This window comes from Terrapene carolina, unplaced genomic scaffold, assembly GCF_002925995.2.
Source record: "Terrapene carolina triunguis isolate 2854851 unplaced genomic scaffold, T_m_triunguis-2.0 Scaffold580, whole genome shotgun sequence".
In the NCBI taxonomy this organism is placed as follows: domain Eukaryota; kingdom Metazoa; phylum Chordata; order Testudines; family Emydidae; genus Terrapene; species Terrapene triunguis.
Window position 1 is genome coordinate 9,894,589 of NW_020664931.1, and position 23,473 is coordinate 9,918,061.

Consider the following 23,473-nt stretch of genomic DNA (forward strand, 5'->3'; position numbering starts at 1 on the left):
GTTTTGAAGGTGCGCTCGAGGACAGCGTACCAACCCAGCTCCTGGATCCTTCCCCTTGTTTCTTGAACCGCTTGTCCCACTTCTACCAGGCGTGATCCTGTATAATGTCGGACCGTCGGGTCTTGCTCACGGTACAAGTGGGTTACACGCTGCAGTTCTCCTCCTACCCACCCTGTCCCTCTTCAGGGACCCTTCTCACGAGCAACTCCTTATGCAGGAGGTACAGTCGCTCCTAGAGGTGGGGGCGGTGGAGGAAGTCCCTCGGGAACTAAGGGGGAAGGGGTTTTACTCCCGTTATTTTCTCATCCCAAAGGCAAAGGGGGGCCTTTGGCCCATTTTAGACCTTCGCGGGCTCAACAAGTTCTTAGTCAAGATCCACTTCCACATAGTCTCCCTAGGCACTATTATCCCGTCCCTGGATCCGGGGGATTGGTACGCTGTCCTTGACATGAAAGATGCGTACTTTCATATCGCTATTCACCCCGCTCACCGGCAGTTCCTACGGTTCGCCATAAACCAGCACCATTACCAGTTTACGGTGGTCCTGTTCGGCCTGGCGGCAGCCCCCCACATGTTCACAAAATGCATGTCAGTAGTGGCAGCCTTCCTGCGAAAGAGGAGAACACGGGTATACCCATACCTCAATGATTGGCTCCTCACGGGTCGGTCCGAAGAGGAGGTCTGCTCCTATGTGACGGCCCTAGATGCATTCCGCAGGCTGGGTCTTCTCGTCAACGTGCCCAAGTCTTCCCTGATACCAATGCAAAGGCTGGAGTTCATCGGGGCAGTGCTGGACTCTGTGCAGACGTGAGCGAGCCTCCTGGAATCCAGATTCCTGGCCATCCAGCGGGTTATAGACTCGATGCTAAGGTTCCCCACTACCATGGCCAGATGCTGTCTGCAGCTCCTAGAGCACACGGCAGCATGCACTCACATAGTCAAATACGCTCGACTAAGGCTCAGGACTTTACAAGCGTGGCTTGCCCGGTCGTATCACGCGGGCAGAGATCCCCTAGACCTTGTTGTGACGGTTCCAGCCCAGGTGTTGGACTCCCTGCGCTGGTGGCTCAATCGGCCAGTAGTCTGTGAGGGTATCTCCTTCGCTGCACCGCAGCTGCTCTGATGCTGGTGACAGACGCGTCTGACCTCAGCTGGGGAGCTCACTTAGGGGACCTAAGGACACAGGGCTTGTGGTCCAAGGTCGAGATGTCACTCCACATCAATGTGAAGAAGCTCAGGGCGGTTCATCTAGCCTGCCAAACCTTTCACGCTACTCTGGAAGGTCACAGCGTGACAGTTCTGACAGACAACACCACCGCCATGTTTTCTTTAAACAAGCAGGGCGGAGCCCGCGCCTCTCCCCTCTGCCAAGGGGCCCTTCTCCTGTGGCACTTTTGTATAGCCCGCTCCATCCATCTCGTAGCGTCATATCTCCCAGGAGAATGAAACAAGCTAGCAGACAGCCTCAGCTGGTCGTACCGCATGCACGAATGGTCGATGAGATCGGACATCTTGCGATCAGTCTTCCAGAAGTGGGGGTTTCCCCAAATGGACCTCTTTGCCACCAAGGACAACAGCCAGTGTCCGCAGTTTTGCTCGTTCCAGAACCACAGTCCGGGCTCGGCTGCAGATGCATTCACGATCCCTTGGAGCGGGAGTCTGAAGTACACCTTTCCTTTGCTCCCGCTCATCCACAGAGTCCTCCTCAAAGTTCGCAGGGACAAGGCGATGATAATTTTGATCGCCCCAGCTTGGCCTCGTCAGCACTGGTTTACAACCCTGCTAGAGCTGTCAGTGGCCTCCCCGATTCCCCTGCCCCTACACCGGGATCTCATCATGCAGGACCGCAGGCGCCTACTCCACCCAGATCACTTGGGCGGCCTACCTAGCTAAGTGGAAAAGATTTTCCTTCTGGTTTGAGCCTAAGCAGATACAGCCACTCCAGGCCACTATTCCAGTCGTCTTCGAATACCTCCTGCACCTCAAGCATTAGGGTCTCACTCCTTCCTCAATCAGAGTGCATCTAGCTGCCATTTCAGCGTTCCACCCGGGGGAATCCGGATGCTCTGTGTTTTCTAACCCCATGGTGGTCCGGTTCCTCAAAGGGCTGGAGAGAGTGTTCCCCTACTCACGCCCGCTGGTCCCTCCCTGGAACCTTAATCTGGTCCTTTCCAAGCTCATGGGGCCCCCGTTCGAGCCCCTGGCCTCTTGCTCTCTCCTTCACCTCTCCTGGAAGGTGGCGTTCCTGGTGGCCATTACGTCGGTGAGGAGGGTGTCCGAATTGAGGGCCCTAACCTCGGAGCCTCCTTATACAGTTTTTTATAAGGACAAAGTACAACTCAGGCCACATCCGAAATTCATCCCTAAAATAGTCTCACAATTTCATATGGGACAGGACATTTGTTTGCCAGTGCTCTTTCCTAAACCACACACGGACCTGAGTCACCGTAGCCTGCACACTCTGGATGTCCGAAGGGCCCTGGCATTCTATTTGGAACGAACTAAACCTTTCCACAAGTCAACGCAGTTGTTTGTTGCCATAGCCGATAGAATGAAAGGGCTTCCGGTCTCGGCACAACGTATATCATTGTGGATTGTGGACTGCATCCGCGCTTGCTATGAGCTCGCCAAGGTTCCAGCCCCGGCGATCACGGCTCACTTGACGAGGGCACAAGCGTCCTCAACAGCTTTTCTGGTGCACGTCCCGATCCAGGAGACCTGTAAAACAGCCACCTGGTCATCGGTGCACACATTCACAGCCCACTAGGCAGTCAACCAGCAGGCCAGAGATAACGCAGCGGTTGGCAGGGCTGTTCTCCAATCAATTGCTCCATGACTCCTACCCTCCTCCTATGGTAAGCTTGTGAGTCACCTAATGTGGAATGGACGTGAACAAGCACTTGAAGAAGAAAAAACGGTTACCTACCTTTCGTAACTGTTTTTCTTCGAGATGTGTTGTTCACGTCCATTACACTTCCCACCCTCCTTCCCCTCTGTTGGAGTCTCCGGCAAGAAGGAACTGAAGGGGGGTCGGGTCGACAGGGGTATTTATGCTCCAGCATAGAGGCGCCACTCTAGGGTGCTCCCCTGCTGACCCGACGGGAGCCGCTACGGGGAAAACTTTCTGACGTCCGTGCACGCGGTGCGCGCACACCTAATGTGGAATGGACGTGAACAATACATCTCGAAGAACAACAGTTACGAAAGGTAGGTAACTGTTTTTTCTGCAGTATCTATTCGTTTGCACCAAAAAGAGAGGCTGAAGTGCTGTAAAGTATCTAGGTGGACTCAGTGGAGGGAACAGTGAACGATGTGGAATGTAGAGGAAGAAAGTGGGGAAGAGGGGATTTACAAAGGACAGACTTGCCTGTGATTCACAACTCAGGAATTCTGACAAATCAACCCAGATGTGTTGGAATGTTGCCTTTGTGCCTCTAGATGCTATTTGACTTCTTGCTACACAACTTCGGTCTTTTCAGGCATTTACATCTTTCCCCTCTGGATAAGTTTTGCTGTTGTACCTCTGCAGTGTAACAGTCATTTCTGTGGAAGCTTGTTTTTTTACCTATTCCCTAAAGGCTTGGTTATGTAGCTGTTAATTTTTTTAAAGTTAAATGTCATGTTATAGGGTATGTCTACACTACAGAGCCTATGTCAACATAGTTATGCCAGCATGGCCCCCTAGTGTAGGCACGGCATACGCTGACAGGAATGTTTTGTCAGTATGGGAACACCACTTCTCCGAACAATGCTAGCTGTGTCAACAGGACCCCTCTTCCATCAACAACGCTGCGTCTACCCAGGGGGTTTGTTGGCATAGCTATGTCAGTCGGGGTGGGGGTTTTCATACTTCTGACTGGCATAGCTATGCCGAGGTAACTCACAAGTATAGACCAAGCCCTAATGTGATCAACTTTTAAACCTACGCAAACAGGACAAGTGGAAATGAGTATTTAATATATCCATACATGATTAGCTCTTCATTTGCAACATATATAATTTAAACTACTGGGCCAAGATTAAGGCAAACTTCTCCTATTTGAGTGTCCAGTATTTTCAGCATAAAATTAGGATGCATAAGAAAAGTATGAGAGAAATGATTCCTTTGTTGGCTTATGTTTTTGTTCTGTGTTCCTGCTCAGAGGAGCACTGCTTTCTCAATTCAGTGGCATGTTGCTTGTTCTCAAATCAGTGTGTGGAATGCAGAGATGACTCCACAGAACAGATGGAAGATAAAAATGTGCTAAGCCAAAATATCCTTCTTGCTACATTGGCATGAGCATTGTACATTTATTAGAAATCGGGATTATAATAATGCACAGTATTTTAAGTGTAATTTTCTGATGTGCATTTCAGTTGAATAAAAAGCTTATTTTATATGTATGCTTTCCACAGTCTCCATTTTCTTTGCCCTTTCCATATTTTGATTTGCATTCAATTGCTCCTCTGACTGGTTTGGGAGATTTAGAAAAATGTTGCCCCTGTGTTTTTAGGCCACCACTCTCTTACCCCAGAGGTGAGACCCGTTTATAAGTGGCTCAAGTTCTGGTGCTCAGGGTTTACAGTTAGCATTTGCTAACAATTACAGCACAGCAGCATGAGAGATATTACAGCTGTGTTTCTACTAGGTATGGGAACCACCATATCTTTGTCTTTGCAAAGTAAGCAAATAAGAGCTACCAAGTTTGAGGACTGAATTGGAAAGTAACAGACTGTATTTCAATGGGATGGTTTGTCCAGTGCACGTGCACAAAGTATTGCAAAATAAAATTCAGATATGGAAGAGAAATTACTAAACATATGTTCATAGTCTTATGTTAATACTAGTACAACCTGTTACTGGTCTGAATGATGTTTTGGGGAAATAGGTCTTGTGGCTGGACAGCATGAATAATAAAAAACTTGTTTACAAGAGTAGTGGTTTAGTTCGAGGTCTGTATGCAGAAATCAGTGACAAGCTCCACTAATGATTTCCCAAGGTGTGGTTTAGCACTAGGGTGTGAGTAAAACAACCTTTGGGGTTGGGATACAAATATCTGTTCAAAAGATGAGTGCTGTATGCATAGGTGTCTATGCATTCGTCATTCTTCCACACGCTGCTATACAAATACATAATTAAATGGATCCCTCGTCATCCAAATTAGGAGGAAAATGGTGTAATGGCCATACCAGGTGTTTGTAGCAGTGCCAAAGTGCAGCAAACAAATCATCTCAATAACTGGAGTAAAGTGCAGAAATACAGATCAGAGGTGAACACAGATTGGAGAGGATGGTGGGTTTAAAAACACTTATTTTTGGCATTTTACACGTAACACTTGTGAATATCCTGTCAAGTTAATTTTTAAAAAGTTAAAGCCTTTGCACTGTATGTGGCATGTGCTTTTTAGAACAGTGTAGTCAACTCCTTTCTCTCCCTCCCTTCACTTCAATACAAATTTATCACCTTTTCCATTGCAAACTGATGTGCGTTCAGGCCAAAATTCGGGAATGTGGGGAGGGAGGGAATACCGTGAGCTAAATGTAAAATACAATGCAGAAAACCCCTGCTGTCCCAAACTTTGAAATGTATGACTGTAATTTATGAGGGGGGGGGGAAATTATGGTGGAAGAAGAAGTGAGAAGAACATTTAAGGCTTGTCTGAACAGTGTGTTAGTCCACACTAGATGAGTGTAAATTCTAGTGTGCACTAGTGTGTTATGCACTAACTGCCTCTTGTGGACCCACTAAAAACTACCTAGTGCATGTTAATGTAGTCCTGTTGAAACTTAGAGTTTTCAAAAAATTTACACAAAATATTGAAATAATGCAGTTGCTTAAATATGGTCAAATAGTATGTTCCTCTCTTTTTAATATTCATATCTGCAATGGTAACATCAGATGGTGCACTTTTTGATTTTAAAATCCCATTTCTAAAAGGACTTAGATATTTAGTATCTTAAGTCTCACAGAAAGGCCATGGGACTTAAGCTCCTGAAATGCCTAACTAACTTTGGCGTAGGCTCCTAAGTCACTTATGTCCTTTTAAAAAATTACAAATTGAAAGGACACTTATCAGATACTAGCTCTGAAAGAAGAAACCTTTACAAATACAGAAGATCTATGGGAATGTTTCTATAGCCCTTTAAAATTTCTGTGGAAATAGCTCTTTAAACAAACACTCTACGGTGTTTGTTACAAGGATATTGTAGCGCTGTGCTGATGGCCAAGACCATGCAAGGTAAACTGACAGTTTTTGAAATGGGTATTGTATTAGCGTTTGTGTCATTCAGTCCAGACCAGGGAGTCGTCAGTTATTTTTTTTAAAAGTTGTTTAATTTCTAAGGTAAAAATATGCAAATTGTAATGAAATTACAAGGAGATGGAAAGAAATTTCAAAGAGTTCTGAGAAATTGCTTGAATATCCTGGCATAGGTTAATGACCAGTCGTTTTTCTCCCCTTTCACAAAATAACTTAAGAGCAGTTCTTCTGTGGTGTCTTACGTAATTGCAGCCTTTCAGTGGCTGTACAGTGTCAGCAATAACTGGGAGGTTAGGTCAATCATGGAAATATTTAGATTGCCAGGATATTGCAGTGAATAACCTCGTTTAAAAATACTAATAATCAGCCTCAAATACTAATCAGATGCTCCGAAGATTTTAGGAAAGAAACTGCCCAGGAGACAGGCTTGTTTTAGCAGATGTTTCTGAGACCTTACTATATTTATGTATGGAGAAATTTGAAGTTGGTGTAACGTTCATCTGCCAAAGATCCAGGAGTTGCAGCTTTGTGTGTGAGCTCCGAGGCCGGTAAGGCGTTATAGCAGAGAAGTGCAGTTGAAGAGGATCGTATTGAGATTGTACTCTTATCTACTTGTACAGTAATTCCCTAATTCCTAGAGAAAGCTATTGAATTAAAATAAAATAAAAGTTCTCACTGTTGCTGAATGAAGTTTGAAGTAAGAGCACAGAACATACTTAATCCTCAGTTCTGTGCCCCTGGTGCCAGGTCTTTGAAGTCCTTCCTCTTCAGTTCAAAGAGAAAATGCATGTTTATTTTAGTAGGAAGTATTTGTATTAGTTCTTACTATTTGGCTTCATTTTGTGAATCCTGACCGGTTTTACAAGAAAATTATTTTGCTACCACTCTAAACAACTGTAGTTCTCTGCCAAGGAACATCTATGTTGATTGATTCAGCCTCCTAGGGCCCTCATATGAAAAACAGTTGGATTCTCTTCAGTATTTGTTTTGTTTCTTCTGCACGCTTTCCTTCCATCCTAACTTGACTTCCTGCTTCTTGATAGAAGCTTGTCTCAAGTAATGGCACTATACCCAATGCTAATGCTATTTTGCGAATCAGTACACAAGGCAATCAGCCACTCCTGTTCATCATGAACTAGGTTCACCACTACAGTTAGGGCTTGTCTACACTTATCGGGGGTTCGACGCGCGGTGATCAGTGCATCAGCGGTCGATCGACCGCCAATCACTCTCCTGTCAACTTCTGTACTCCACCTGAACGAGAAGCGCAAGGTGAGTCGACGGGATAGCGTCTCCAGTCGACATCGCGTAGTGTGGACCCCGCAGTAAGTAGATCTAAGTACGTTGACTTCAGCTGTGTTATTCACGTAGCTGAAGTTGCGTAACTTAATCAATCTCCTCCCCGTAGTGGAAACAAGGCCTTAGTTAGATATTTGCTTCCCACTCTGATGGTAATGTTATGGCACGTTGATCTGTAGCAGTCATAGCATAACTACTGAGTACGTATGCTATATGGATTCAAGAATATCTTTAGGGATCATTTTAATATTCTCTTCAGAGGTCGGCTCGGGAGAGAGTATAAAAGATTTATCTGGTAAAATTTATTTGCTGCAGATGTATCATAAAAGTGTTCAGTGATCACACAAGTGTTTAATTTGCTGTGGTTTCAATAGCAGATTTCGTCACAACTAGACAAACAGAAGTGGGTTTTAGCCCACGAAAGCTTATGCCCAAATAAATTTGTTCGTCTCTAAGGTGCCACAAGGACTCCTCGTTGTTTTTGCTGATACAGACTTAACATGGCTACCACTCTGAAAACTGCATATTAAGTATGGTCATTATTGTCTATGTAAATTTGTCAAACATAATTTTTTTGTCTGAACTGTGAGTGCTCAAGGCTGGATTAACCACTATGCAAATAGGTCAGTAAGTGCCTGTCACCCTGAGGGGATGAGGCCTTGTTTGCAACCATGCTGGCTCTGCATCTAGAAACGAGCTCTGCTTTTGGCAACCAGGCATCAAACCAGTAGACACAATACCCTGTGGGTTAGGAACAGAGAATTGGATGCTTCAGAGGCACAGGCTAGGGGGCTAGCTCTTGGATGGTTTAGGACACAAATTCGGAGGGGTCATCAGCTGACCAGTGGACTGGGTGACAGACGCCCATAGGGGAGCAAGGAGCCATGGGTTACAGAGAGCTTTAACACTTCATGCATGGCCAACACTTCTGAAAATCAGGCTCCTTAGTTACCTAGTGTGGAAAAAATTGTCTCAAGGATTAAGAATATTGGAATCAGCTATCACAAGCAGGTGTATTCCAGGGAAAAAATTATTTTACATGTAGGATTATTAGATTAGGCCAGGGATCGGCAACCTTTGGCACGCGGCCCATCAGGGAAAGCCCCTGACGGGACGGGACGGTTTGTTTACCTGCAACGTCCGCAGGTTCGGCCGATTGCAGCTCCCACTGGCAGCGGTTCGCCGTCCCAGGCCAAAGGGGGCTGCAGGACGCAGCAGCCAGCATATCCCTTGGCCCGCGCCGCTTCCCGCAGCCCATCCAAGAGCTAGCCCGTGCCTCTGAAGCCAACTGCAGCTCCCACTGGCCAAGGTTCGCCGCTCAAGGCCAGTGGGAGCTGCGATTGGCTGAACCCGCGTGCCAAAGGTTGCTGATCCCTGGGTTAGGCTGTTTATTTTGGGAATAGAACCTGGGCAAAGTTTTCAAAAGTGCCTAAGTCTTATTCTCAGAAGTGACAGGATCCTAAGTCCCTTTTCACTTTGAATGAGACTTGGACTCCTAAGTGAAAATGGAAAGAATTATCCCATGTAAATACTGTATTGTGTTCTGTTGGACTTGATTAAGTTTGCTTATTGTCTGGAAGACTTTGTAAGCACTGTTGGTTGAATTGCTTGGGTTCAAGGTGTCCACTACACATTCGGTCCATTTGGTTTGGTTTACCAAAGTTTGAACTTTGTTCCTTAAATGAATAATAGGTATTGTCTATAAATGAATATAGTCATAATGAGCCAACTTGTGCTGTTTTGTAGTCTTATTCCTATTGTAAATGATAGGGTTGCACATGTGTTGGAGGGATATGAGTTTGGCCCAGTCTCAGTAACTGTGCAGCTATGTGAAAACTGGGTTGTTGGCGTTACTTCAAGATATACCTACGGTAATACATAGATAATGAAATTAAAACAATATTGTTGAGTATTGTAGTTTTTTAATTATAGTTGTTGTAAAGCTGTGTGGTTTTTTTTTTTTAAATCCAAAATTGTAATTTTTCATTATTTTTCATACGAGTATTTTGTCAAATTAATTTTTCATTGGATATTAGTGAACCTTTTTTGTCTGAGAGCAATATTATAGGCAAGGGTCTTAGAATATATGCTTAAATAGAAAAATCAAAACCTTAATTTTGCATAAGATATTGCAGCATTACTAGCATGTGAGAGATCTTGAAATTAAGCAAAATTTGCTGCTTAATGTCATCAGTTTCCAACAGCATTATAGTTTAGAGTCATATTCAGGGTTTTAGAGAAAATCACAGGTAATGTTCGTACAGTATATCAAAGCAACTGTTCAAAGATAATTGGAGTAAGATCTTAATTATTTTCTTGAGAGAACTCAAATAGGAATTATTTTTTCCCGTTGGAAATAGTAAATAAAATCAAATTATTAAAAAAAAAACCCCACCAGATTTCATGAACATATGAAGTTCAGACACAAGAATTTGAGAGGTCATGATAAATTACAGAGAGAATGATCTGGGTAAACAAGATTCTGTACTTGCAGGTTGTTTTATGCATCACACCAAGTGTCTCGTGTACTAACAAGAAAAAGTACTCACAGGAGTATTCACACCAGAAGTGAGTTCTCAGCCTCTTTGAACAGTATTTTGGTCATTTGTACAATAGATGTCCGGTAGCTGCAAATGTTAGTGGATAATTTGTGAAGAGAGACTCATGTTTAAGAGCTTAGCTCATCCAATCAGGGAACAGAATACCACATCATCTAAGGCTATGGCTACACTGCAACTTAAGTTGACATAAATTATGTCGTTCAGGGCTGTGAATTAGCTCCCACTCCTTCCCGAGCGACATAACTTATGCAAACTTCAGCACTGGTGCGGACAGCACTATGTCAGGCCGACATAGCTACTGCCGCTCATGGGGGCTGGAGTAATTAAGCTGACGGGAGCGCTCTCTTCCATAGGCTTAGAGCAGGTAAACTAGAAAGCTTACAGCGGCGCAGCTGCATCAGTGCAGCGGTGCCACTGTAAGCCCTCTAGTATAGCCATAGCCTAAGTAACCAATAATACTACGCAATAGTAAATACTCAGTGATTTGTTATTTACAGGTTAAAGTGTGTTGTGAAAATTAATTGCAAAAAGACTTGTAAACATGCTTGCTGAAAAAGTACAAAGATGGAAAGGTGGAACTTTATAGGATAAATTAGTTGTAATGAATAATTCAGCCAGTTGGCATTGCAGGTTATATACTCTGTCTGGATTTAGCATGGTTCTATATTTGAGTAAGTGACAGCATAATTGCCATAGCGAAATAGGTGACATATTGAGAGCTGATGAATATTTCCCATAGGGACACTACCTGAGATTGTGTTCTGCACTGAGGCTAGGAAAAGTAGAAAATTCCGTTTATTTTTGATGTACCCCTTTGACTACTATTGTTGATTTTCATGACCACTGCTCAGTGCCATGTACCTTTTATGTATGTGTCACTCAGCAGTGTAAATTTAGCTATTGAGATACATCTCCCTTCCTTCCTTCCTTCTCTCAGGGAGTGTTACCATAGCATTTTCCTCCCAGTGACTAGCTCACAGAGCTGCAGATGGGACTGACTCTGAATTCTGTGCTGGTCGCTCCGATACGATGTAGTAGGAGAATGGGAAAGAGGGTAACAAAGCAGCATGGATAAAACTCCACTTGTTTTTCCAGCAAGAGAACACCTTCTGTCTGACATGGGTTCATCAATTTTTTTTTTAACATTGAGAACTGAATTTTGTATAAACAGAAGCAAATCTTGTGGGCTTTCTCATCTGTTTGCTTCTCCCAAGGAGATTCATACGAGATAGTGTCTGCCTGACACCAGCGTTCGCTTCTTTTCTCTTGTAGCTATGGACGTGGCTCGAGGAGTTACAAAAAGAGCTGCTTGATGATGTCTACGCAGAGTCTGTGGAGGCTGTACAAGACTTGATCAAACGCTTTGGCCAGCAGCAACAGACCACTTTACAGGTTACAGTCAATGTCATCAAGGAAGGGGAGGATCTTATACAGCAACTAAGGTAATCCTTTTTTTTTTTTTTTTTTTTTTTTTTTAGAGAAGTTGGTGTTAAATCTCTTCAACATTGTGTTTTAAAAGCATTGGGGATATTTCTCCTTAAGCCTCTTCCCGCATATACTTCCCCCATATAATGGATCATTACCCTCTTGATTTTTTTGTGGGGGGAAGGACGAGTATAAGAAGCTACCCTGCATGAATATAAATATTAGCAGTACTATTAGATGTGTTTCATTCTATGCAGATCTTATCTAACCCTTTGTTTACAGGAAGTTAGGCTCACAAACATTACCTTCGCATAAAGGAGAGTTAGCCTCCATAAATTATCTCTATGTGACATGAGTCAGCGGGGTATCAGTCAGAGGCATCCGTGTGGCATGACATGCTTAAGAATGACTGAACTCTGAGCAGCAGCCCTCTCTAAAGAGACTGCTTGTTTTAAACTGACACTTGAAGTTCTTTTGAATGTTAGCACGTGACATGATTGGTTTTTTCCCTGTAGAGGCAACATGAACGTGTGGTCCTATCCATTACTGGTAGCTTAAATAAATCCTTGGGCACTTTCTGTATTCTGCAGAAGTGGGTGTTACTTCATCTGTGGTGGTGGTGGTTTTTTTTTTTCTCTTTTTCTTTTTGGCTTTATGCTCAAGTAAAATTGAATCACGTAATTTAGCATACAACTAAGTAGGTAGTCATCATGTCTCATTTCCTCTTCAAAATGAAAAGTTTTACATGGGTTTAAATTTTACTCTTGACACAAATAGAATGTGGATTGAATACATGTATTAAACAAGAATATGCCTATATGTTGAACACTGAGGCAGAAAAAGAAAGTAATCTAGTATCCTGATGCTTTATTAAATTACTACAGCATAATTTTAATAATTTATCAAAGGACCTTATGTGCTGAAAGAAGGCCAGCTTCCTCCTAGTGTTGTTCATACTAATGGTTTTAGTTAAAGAGCTTTGTCATGCACGTTTAACAGTTGACTGTATGTAATCCAATTCCTGTTGCTTTTTTTCATAATACCCCTTTTCCTTCCTTTCCACTTTCAATAGGGATTCTGCCATTTCTAGTAACAAGACCCCTCACAACAGTTCCATCAATCACATAGAGACAGTACTGCAGCAGCTGGACGAGGCCCAGTCTCAGATGGAGGAGCTTTTTCAGGAACGCAAGATCAAGCTTGAACTCTTCCTGCAGCTACGCATATTTGAGAGAGATGCAATAGATGTGAGTCTCTGTTTTGTGCATAACATTCATTAAATTTGCTTTAGCCCTATGGGAAGATTTATACTAAAAAGGATATATTTTGACACACGAAAATGATGATTTCACTGGTTTAGTTGTTACCTGAATGGTCTGACGGATTTGCTTGCCTCCAAACTATGGGAGTGGCATGGCCTGAGTGTAGAACTGGAAGCTGAGGACTCCTTCATTCTAATCCAAGCTCTGATAAACACACTCTGTGGCCACTGGCAAATTACTTAATCTTGCTGCTACAGTTAATCCGTGTGTAAAATGGGGCGTTAAGCTATCAAATTGACTTTTTCACAGGGGTGTTGAGGATGAAATCACTGTAAAGAGCTTAAGTATGAAAAAACACTACATTAATGCTATTCAGTAGTAGTTATAACCGTCCTTTCTTCCTCTTCTGCACACCAGACTCTCAGTTGCAGATATATTAAACCTCAAGAGTGCTTCTGAATGGCTGTTTTTGCTGCTCTTGGAAAGCCATAGCTGCTGCAACTAAAACAAACAAAAAGTCCCCCGTTCCCCCCCCCCACACACACACACTTTTCCATAGCATTTAAAATAACAAAACCCACCCATTCAGTTTTACTGCAAAACCTGCCCAAACTTGCAAGCAGCTTGTGGACTGGCCAACACTTGGATGAAAATACTTGCTATTGGTGTGAACGCTTTTTGGCTATACGTACTTTAAGTAACTTTACGTATAAAATTAATCTACAGAAGAATCTAGATTCTCTGTATGTTAGTAAGATGGCCTTTCAAAGATGCTGTTGGGTTAGTCATGTATCCTTTAAAAAAAACAAAACAACCCAAGCTCTTAACTGCTGTTTGATACTATAAATGCACACAAAAATTCTCAGAAACTTAATGCAGAATTAAGGCTGACCAGTGGTGCCTGAATGTGGAGAGTGGCTACATTTAAACCTGTGAAAACAAAGAATTGAAGAGTTAAGGTTCATGCCAACCTCCACAATGCAACCTTAACTCTGTCGTATGGAGCTGACAATAGCCACGAGAAATGGCTAGAAAGGTGGTGCAAAGGTTAACAAACTACTGAGATGTGGTGGTTTCTCAGTCTCTTCATGTCTTCAAATCAAGAATCTTATTGAAAGATGCTTTAGTCAGACCAAAACTGTTAGGCCAAATGCAGGAGTAACTGGGTGAAATTCTCTGGCCTGCGTTATACTCTGTTGTTAATTATCTGTGTATCTACTATAAGGAGATATGAGGGAAAACTAAGAACATGCCATTGTTTGCATTGTGCTCCACACACCTGAATTCCAGTATTTATCTGCATGCATTCTAGCTACAGTCATTGTGCTAGGTGTTTCTGTTCTGAATGGTGGAGTGATTTGTTGGGGCAACTTGGCAGAACTGTGATGAGTAGAGAGGTGCTTGTGTACCTTGAGGAATCAAATATGCCTCATTTCAGCACTGAATTTGGTAGCATGTCAATAGAGGTGCACAAAGGTGTCTGTTTGACATAGGGACTGTCAGCGATTTGGTGACATACCTCACTGGTCTCAAGGGCTTACTGAGGGTTACGTGAAGGCAATGTCTCAGAAGGAATCTTCAGGGCAAGAGTGAAGGGTGGTTTATGTGGAGTAGGCTCAGTGTTTGCGTGTAGGCCAGGTACAGGTAGCTTCTATTTGCTACATCTGAATTAAACCTGAGTATTGCCTTAGCTAAGGAAAAGTGTTACACTTCATCCTAGAGTGCTAATGTGCACTGTTCCCAAAGTGTTGTGTAGTATCTATGAAGGCAGAGTATCCTCAGAGAGGAAACAGTCACAGTTGTGTTGCAAGAGTGCTGTGGACCTTAACTTTGTATTTGCTGGTTTTCACCAGGTTTAGCCACTCTCCACCTTCCGGAAGGGTACAAAGCACACCAGGCAGCCTTAACTTTCTGTTAATGACGTTTTCGGCATTTAATTACCTTTGTTTAAAAAAAAATTCACAGCACCTCTGTGACAGGGCATGCCTCACCACTGCGGCGCCTCCTGCTGGCTGTCTGGGGAATTAGCGCTGTCACCTCTATTCCTGAACCCCCGTCACTCCCAGGACCGCGGCGTCCTCATCAGTGACACTGCCCTCCAGCTGTGCCACACGTTCTATCCCCCCTTCTGGGGGAACCTGCAGTCTACTGTCCAGCCACTTCCTTCAGTGCAAACTGCAGTCCACGGTCTAGCCCCTTCCTTCAGTGGCTCCAGCACCCTGCTTGCCCTTGTGTCAGGGCCTTAGTCTGCAGATCCCTGCAGCCTACCAGGAGCTGCCTTTAGCTCCGTGGGTCTCTGCCTGCAGCACTGCTCTGCGCAGGGTGCTTGCTGCCCTCCTCCCTTCTCAAGCTCCACGGAGTGACTCTCACTGCTCTGTTCTGCTGCCCTTCTTATATGGGCCAGCCAGGCCCTGATTGGTTGCTCCTATAAGCCCTTCTGTGATTGGCTGCCTCCCAGCGCAGCCTCCCTAGGGCTGCTTTTAACCTCTTTTCTGCCAGTGTGGGCAGATGTCCCATCACAACCTCCTTTTACTATAGCCCAGCTCTCCCTCTCCACTGCCTCTGGCTCCTTAGCAATGATTACTCTGGCTACAGAAGGCACTGGCTGCATGTTGATCACTGCCCCCCTCATCATCTCGTCATCTCTCCTCTCTCCGCCTGGCCAGCACAGCCTGGTTCTCCCTTCTCCCCACAGAGAAACTGGCATCAGCATGGGACCTGCAGTTTGAGGAGAGGCTGCAGGGACTAGCATGGAGTTAGTGGGGAGTCTCCCTATGTCTGTTCCCCATCTATTTAAAAAACAAGTAGCACCGACCTGCCTTACAGGGGAGTTGTGAGGGTAAATACAATAAAGATTGTGAGGTGTTCAGATACTACAGTGATAGGGGGCCATGTCCGTTCCTATGATTGGATGGATGCATTGGCTGAAGCCCTGCAGCATCCCCACTTCACAGCTCTGACCCCTTCCTTTCCACCTGACACTGTTCCAACACTCCCTCTGCACTGCTCTGACCCACATGTTCCTTCCCCTGTGCTCAGACTTGCCTTCCACTGCTCCAGTTACTCCAGCATTTCCTCCATCACGCCCACTGCTCCAGCCCCCCCACCCCCACGTACCTGTTGTTTTGAGCTCCACTCTCTCACACCAGCTCCACCCCCATCCTTGCCACTCCATGCCCCCTGCAAAGTTGAAGGGGATGTGGGAAGGTGATGGGGCTGTGAGCTGCCTGAACCTGCTGGAGGCAGGAAGGGGCAGGAGAGTGGAAAATCAGAGTGTCTCCCCCCCCCCCCATCTAGGCCAAGTGTAGGGGATAGGACTCTGCACATCCATTTACAGCATAGGAGACATGTAGAAGTGGCCCATTAATGTCAGTGAGAAGTTCTCAGCAGAACGAGGGCACTCTACAGAGATGAATACAGTCTGAATCAATAGCTCTGAGTTACTACAGCATTCATCTAAGTGCCTGTTCTTTGCTATTATCTGGCTGCCCCCTCCTCCTTCCAGGATTGCTGCTCTTGCGGGCCAGCTCAGCTCCTCAGTTTCCATGCTTTGTGCCTGCTCCAAGCATGTCTCCTCTCAGTTCCCCATCCAGAGGGTCAGGGACCTCCAGATGTTAGCTCACAAAAGCAGCAGAGATTGGGGCTCAGAACCTTCCAGAGGGACAGGGCTCCCCAGATCCCATCTCACGCATGGGCATGGGCAAGGAGACTGGCTCAGAGTCCCCAAATCCTGGCTCACTCTCGGCACCCAGGTGTGTCCCTAAGAGATGGGGCTGTGAATGGGCTCATCCAGGGCCGGAGGAGCAGCGCAGAGGAGGGAAGGGAAGAATGTGAGGCAAACAGTGTTTGAAGGCTCCCTTAACCTAACAAAGGTGGCTGTCTAGAGTGTTCTCACTTCTCAGTAGCTGTGCCAAAGCTCCGCCCTACAGGGGAAGATTTGCAAAGGGACAGAGAACACACTCCCTCCACTACCCAACCCACCCCCTTGCTGCTCCAACCCCCCCCCGCCCCGCCTCATCTTCCTGCTTCTGCCCCACAAAAGTTTATATGAGTCTGAAAATGTTAGGAGCAGCTCATGTAAGGGGCAGGGGCTGTTAAAAGGAAACCCTTGACCAAACTGGCCAGTAACTTGTTCTTCTTTGATCATAGTCACTTCTGTTGCTTAGGAAACAGCTGAAGACCCTGATTGTCTAGGGTCTTTCATCTTCACTTGGTTTAATTCCTTGACAGCAATTCTTAAGTAAAATCAGACTTTGCATTTAGATTTTTAGAGCACGTTAAAGCAGAAATTTTGGTGTCAGGGCAAAACTCCCCAAAAGAGCCTTTGCTGGATGCAGGCAGAGAACAAGAAATATGCACAACACACACTCTGTGAACTCTGCCAAGGGTGGGGCTTGAACTCACAATGCATGGGAGTTGCTTAGGTTCAGTAAACATAACTTGTCACCTTGAGCCACCCAGTTGCTGTGACAACAGATGTCCTGGAAGCCCTTTTGCTGTTAACAAAGCCCTGGGCTTGCTGAACATATATGCTTGAATCTTTGTGCCAAGTTAGCACAAGCTGATTAGAAGTTCCTGACTCTAAAGTTAATAACTACTTCAATATTGCTTCCCCAGCAGGGTAGTGGGTGCTGTGCACTAACTGAGAGCAGTGCTGATTGACTGAGATCTAATTGGGAAGGATCAGAGCCATAGGTTAAGCCTTAGGTGTCTGCAAAATCATGCTAAAACACTAGGGCATGTCTTCACTGGCAACATTAAGCCATGACAGTGCTTCAACGTGGCTTGTGTAGTTGCGGCTTGTGTAGTCGCTCTAAAAAAACACCTCCACGAGGGGAATAGCTCCCAGCGCAGGTGCACTGTCTACACTGGCACTTTACAGCACTGAAACTTGCGGCGCTCGGGGGAGGTGTTTTTTCACACCCCTGAGCAAGAAAGTTGCAGCGCTGTAAAGTGCCAGTGTAGACAAGCCCTTAGATGACTTTCTAAAACGCTGCGGTAAGGGGAGGCTGTATCTTGGAAGTCTTTGCTCAAATGATCCCATATTTGGACCACTGATATTACCCAGCATCCACCATGAGGCACAACAAATTTCAAGCCAATCAGAGGTAGCATGAGGATTTTAAAGCGCTTAGAGTAGTCCGCTTTTAAACAGAAAGTAATGCTCAAACTTGACTGTCACTACGTTGGCACTCAGCTCTGTTAACCATTTGTGGTGTTTACTGTTTTACTTAGCTTTGATAGTGAAAATAAACTACTTGATTTCTCAAGCAATAGCACAATTCTGCAATATTTAAATCCATGGGTACTGTTATAGAATCATAGAAAAGTAGGGCTGGAAGAGACCTCAAGATGTTGTCAAGACCAGCCCCCTGCACTTAGACCATTCCTGACAGGTGTTTGTCCAATGGGGATTCCACAGTCTCCCTTGGAAGTTTATTCCAGATCTTAACTATCCTTATAGTTAGAAAGTTTCTCTTAATATCTAACTTAAACTCCCTTGCTGCAGATGAAGCCCAATACTACTTGTCCTACCTTCAGTGGACATGGAAAACAATTGATCACTGTCCTCTTTTTAGAACAGCCCTTAACATATTTGAAGACTATTATCAGACACGGCCCCAGTCTTCTTTTCTCAAGACTAAACATGCCCAGTTTTTTTAACCTTTCCACATACGTCAGGTTTTGTAAACCCTTTATCGTTGTTGTTGGCTCACTCTCGTCTGGACTGTCTCCCGTTTGATCATGTCTTTACTAAACGGTGGTGCCCAGAATTGGACACCGTATTCTAGCTGAGGCTTCACCAGTGCCGAGGAGAGCGGACGATTTACATCCCTTGTCTTATACAACAATCCAGTTAATACACCCTAAAATAATTGCCTTTTTTCCAACCGCATCACATTGTTCACTTATATTCATTTTGTGATCCACTATAACCCCCAGATCCTTGTCAACAGTACTACCACCTACCCACGTATTCCCTAGTTTGTATTTGTGCATTTGATTTTTTCTTTCTAAGTTAAGTACTTTGCACTTATCTTCACTGAATTTCATCTGGTTGAATTCAGACCAATTCTCCCAATTTTTCGAGGTCCTTTTGAATTCTAATCCTGACCTCTGAAGTGTTAACAACCCCTCCCATCGTCGTATCATGTGCAAATATTACAAGTATACCATCAACTCCATTATCCTTGTCATTAGTGAAAATGTTTAATAGTACCAGACACATGTTGGATCCCTGCAGGATGCCGCTAGATACACCCTCCCAGTTGGACAGCGAACCATTGATAACTACTCTTTGAGTATGGTCGTTCAACTAGTTGTGCATCCACCTTATAGTAATTTAATCTAGACTGGATTTCTCCAGTTTGTTTATAAGAATGTCATGTGGGACTGTGTCAAAAGCCACACTAAAATCAAATTTTATCACTCCAACTGCTTTTTCCCTAACCACCAGGCCAGTAACCCTGTCAAAGAAGGAAATTAGGTTGGTTTGCATCACTTGTTCTTGACAAATTTATGTTGGCTATTCGACCCTGTTATCCTGGAGGTACTTAAAAACTGATGGTTTAGTAATTTGTTCCAGAAACTCGACTCACCAAAGCCCTGGCTCACTGTCTGTGCTGCCATTTATACCTCTGCAAGCTCGGTGTGCAGTGTCTGCATGCCATCCTGAGAGTGAACATTCCCTAAGGGATCCAATATGGCATACCTCAAAACATGCCTACGTTACAGCTTTAAAATACTGTGTGTTTAAGTGGCTAATTTGCATGATGTCTAGTAAGCAAAATAACCAGAGGAAAAAATGCATCCAAGCACATAACCCTTCTACCCATTGCTTAAGCTGTGATCCTTTCTGATCAGCTTTTTTGTCCCACATGGCCAGATAAACCCAATGGGTACCATTAGTGCGTCAAGATTTTTGTGCAGCTTTCCTATGTTCTTGTAACTTTTCAATCCTGAGTAACCCCTTGGCAGATCAGTGTCAGAGCCCCTCACCGTGTTACAACCCCCTATAATAGTGCCAGTTTTTCCCATAGCCAGTTAGGCAGCAGCCCCAAGACCTGCATTCTTACTACCCAGCTTACACCGCCTACTGGTGTGTGACCAGTTGTACTGCATGAGCACCTCTTAGCTGGGCTATCTGGTTTTCAATGTTTTCTACCTCTCTCTCCTCACTGCTGTTGGTGCCCATCTATCTTGCTCCCAAAATCACAATGCCCTAGGAATGGGCTTGTCCCAACAAATTGGTTTGTATGATGATTCTTTTCCTATGCCAGTACCAATTTTCAGTGAAACATATGGGAGTCCAGAAAGGTTTTGTAGTAAAACATAGATAATAGGCCCCAGATCATTTGTTGTTTGAGATTTCTTTGTATGAAACAAGTTTGTTTGAGTCCACTGGCTGTTTATCTTTTTCTAACCTATCACAAGAAAGTAATCGAGTCTGATCAACAGTGAGGCTTGCAGATATTCTATTGGGATACTGTGCTAACTTTTGTATAAATTGCCTTTGTTTTTTTTAATTAACTGTTTGCAGTTTCTGATAGTTGTTTATGCCTTAGGCTTGGTCTACACCCAAAACTTAAGTCGACCTAGTTAAGCCAACCTACGCCATGGTGTAGACAGCGCTTTGTCAGTGGAAGAATTCTTCTGTCGAACTAGCTGCTTCCTCTTGAAGGAATGGGCTTACTACAGTGACGGGAAAAAAACCTTCTATCGCTGTAGTAAGTGTCTATGCTACAGCGGCATAGTTGCAGTGCTGCAGATGTGCTGCTCTAGTGCTTGTCATGTAAACATCCCCCCGATGGTATCAGCTACAAGAGTGCTGCTAATTTTCAAATTGACACATGGAAAAATACTCGCTTGGGAAGAAACAAAACGACTTTGCATTTGATTTGAAGTACTAAAATAGTGTTTGCTAAAATACCATGTAATTGATGTTGGAGCTGTGTCAAGAGATACGTAAACTAAGTTTGGGTACACTTAAAAGCAAGATTTCAGAATGTAAGATTGATTGGATAGGTTATATAATTACTGCACTTGAGTATTTCTTCATAAAATTCTCAATATACTACTGTAAGAGTTTTGTTAAGCAGTTAGCTGGTAATGGAACACACTCAAGAAAACCGACAGTTCCTGCTCACAAAGGTGTGGTGTTATTGGTTCATTTTATTAATGCACCTGAGTGATGTAGCTGAAGGCTAAATTGGCACACTATGCTGCTATATGACTGTTGTTTCTTACCACTCTTAGCGTAAGCAAATAGATTTTCTACCTGAGGTGTTATGCCAAAGTTTATTTCTTTTACCCATGGGTACAAACACGATAATTCTGCTGCCTACAAAGTGATGTGCTTGTAAATTGATATTAAAAGTGCATGCGCGCGCACACACACACACACATACGCACGCTCTGCTGTTGGCCTACAGAGCCAGCGCTAACCTCAAGGAGGAATTCCTTACCTGCCAAATTAGCCGAATTTTCTTGCCTGCATACATCACAAAACTAATAACTTCCAAAACTTGCTCAGACAGCCCAGTGTTTATACAAGTCAGTAATAGTTATGTTAGTCTGTAGCTTAGATGTTCTGCTGAATGGATATTATGAAGTTGTTAGCTGGGGAAAGAACAGATGGGGGAGGAAAGCATAGTTCTTCTAACTTTTTTTTGAATTCCTGATCATCTGATTCTCTAGTACAAATGGAACAAGTTGTAGTTATTAATCCCAATAAAATCCTCTCCTTTCTCTGTATCAGATAATTTCAGACCTTGAGTCGTGGAATGATGAGCTTTCTCAGCAGATGAACGACTTCGACACTGAAGATCTTACAATAGCAGAGCAGAGACTCCAGCACCATGCAGACAAAGCCCTGACCATGAATAACCTGACCTTTGATGTCATCCACCAAGGACAAGATCTGCTGCAGTATGTCAATGAAGTGCAGGCTTCTGGTAAGATGGATCTGTCCCATCTTATTCCGGTTAATATCTTTAGAGGGATTATCCAAACTGATACTAGCAGGGCATCTGAAAGTGGCATCGATCCCCATTAATCACAATCAAGAGGGGAGTGGACATGTATTTTGCTTCTTGAAAATAATTCCATAGCATTTAAATAAACTAGATGAAGCATGCTGAGCACTAATAAAGTAGATCCTACTAACAATTAAAATGCTCAGGTTTAAAGTGGGGGTGGGGGGAACTCTGTAGGAAGTGAAAGTAAATTGAAAGAGGAATAGAATTAATAGTACATGGAATTTATTTTGAGATCAGTCATGTCTGTAAATTATGCATTGACTTTACAAGTAAAAGCAATTCATATTTTAGTTTCTTAATCCTTTTCACTTGATTTTCTTTGCAATATCCTGCTGCATTTAATCCTTCACAAGATATCATTATAGACTTTAAGGATTTCTCCCAAGATAATGTTGAGCATCCACTTGCTCATTGTAAAACACCTGGAAATAATGTTTAAATTCCTTAATCAAATTCTTCGAGATTTAAGTATATTTTACTGAAATGAAAATGGTTGGTATATAATAACTATAATATGTAACTCCCCTGGAAATTAGATCCAGGTATGTTTCAAATTAATGGGTCTCCACAGGTGTGGAGCTGCTTTGTGACAGAGATGTAGATATGGCAACTCGTGTTCAGGATCTGCTGGAATTTCTTCATGAGAAACAACAGGAGCTGGACTCAGCAGCGGAACAGCATCGGAAACACTTAGAACAGTGTGTACAGCTGCGCCACCTGCAGGCTGAAGTCAAACAGGTATGAGCTAAATATGTTCTGTGCGTTGTGAGTAGGTGTGTGTATATGTTCCATATATAGACATATGTATGCAAATAAGATAGCTACGTTGTAAGAAAAAAGTGTTTTAACTTCTTATTCTTGCAGGTTTTTGGCCTAAGAATTAAGCATCTAGTACACTCGACTCTCAAAGCGGATAATACCAGTTTAATTGTTAACAACTACAGTTTGCTATGGGACAATGCTGTCTGAAGAGCAGTTAGACTGTTCAGTCCATTTTTATATCTTCCTTGTAGCAGACAGTAAAAAATCCTTTGAAATCTTCCCTGAGCTCTGCAGTGCGACTAGCTCGGGTGCCCTGCTTGCAGCACCTACCAGTAAGGAGGGATAATGCATAACAGCAGGGGACATCGGATTGGCTGAGCGAAGTGAGGCCTTTCACTCAACTTGATGGCGCATCTCTGTCTTTCATGGAATGCTGCGTGTAGACAAATCCAAAATTTCGGAGATGGTTTTAGGTATTGGTGGCCAGAACTCTATTGATTTTGGTGAAATTAGGAAAGCCAGAAGGGGGAAAAGGGGCACACAGAGCCCTTGCACCTGGTGAACAGAGCCAGCAGATTCAGCCAGCTGTAATTGTCCATAGTTCTAAGAGCTGGTTGATGACAGCCATGAACATCTTCTAGCTCCTATTAGCACCTTCCAGTGTAACGACAGTCCCCATCTGAGCTCTACCCATTGTCCAAATAGAGTTTAAAATGTTGGCACCCTGAATGACTTACTCCCAGACAGGAAGGCAATGGGGGGGCCTGGGTGATGGAAGACTGGGGAACCTGGGAATGGGGGGTGTGGGGGGTCGGCGCACAGAGCCCCTGGCATATAGAATAGGAGAGAGCGGGGGGCATAAAGAGCCCCTGGCATGGGGGAAGGGG

At 44.0% G+C, this 23,473-nt stretch overlaps 1 protein-coding gene across 1 annotated transcript in view; it reads left to right on the forward strand.

The window, feature by feature from the left end:
• TRIO (trio Rho guanine nucleotide exchange factor) overlaps positions 1–23,473 on the forward strand; it is a 307,445-nt gene that overhangs the window by 102,276 nt on the left and 181,696 nt on the right. The window contains exons 11-14 of the mRNA XM_029913308.1: positions 11,372–11,541; positions 12,597–12,771; positions 21,545–21,740; positions 22,396–22,562. Of these exons, the coding sequence (XP_029769168.1) occupies positions 11,372–11,541; positions 12,597–12,771; positions 21,545–21,740; positions 22,396–22,562 (708 nt within the window). The remainder of the gene's footprint in view (positions 1–11,371; positions 11,542–12,596; positions 12,772–21,544; positions 21,741–22,395; positions 22,563–23,473) is intronic.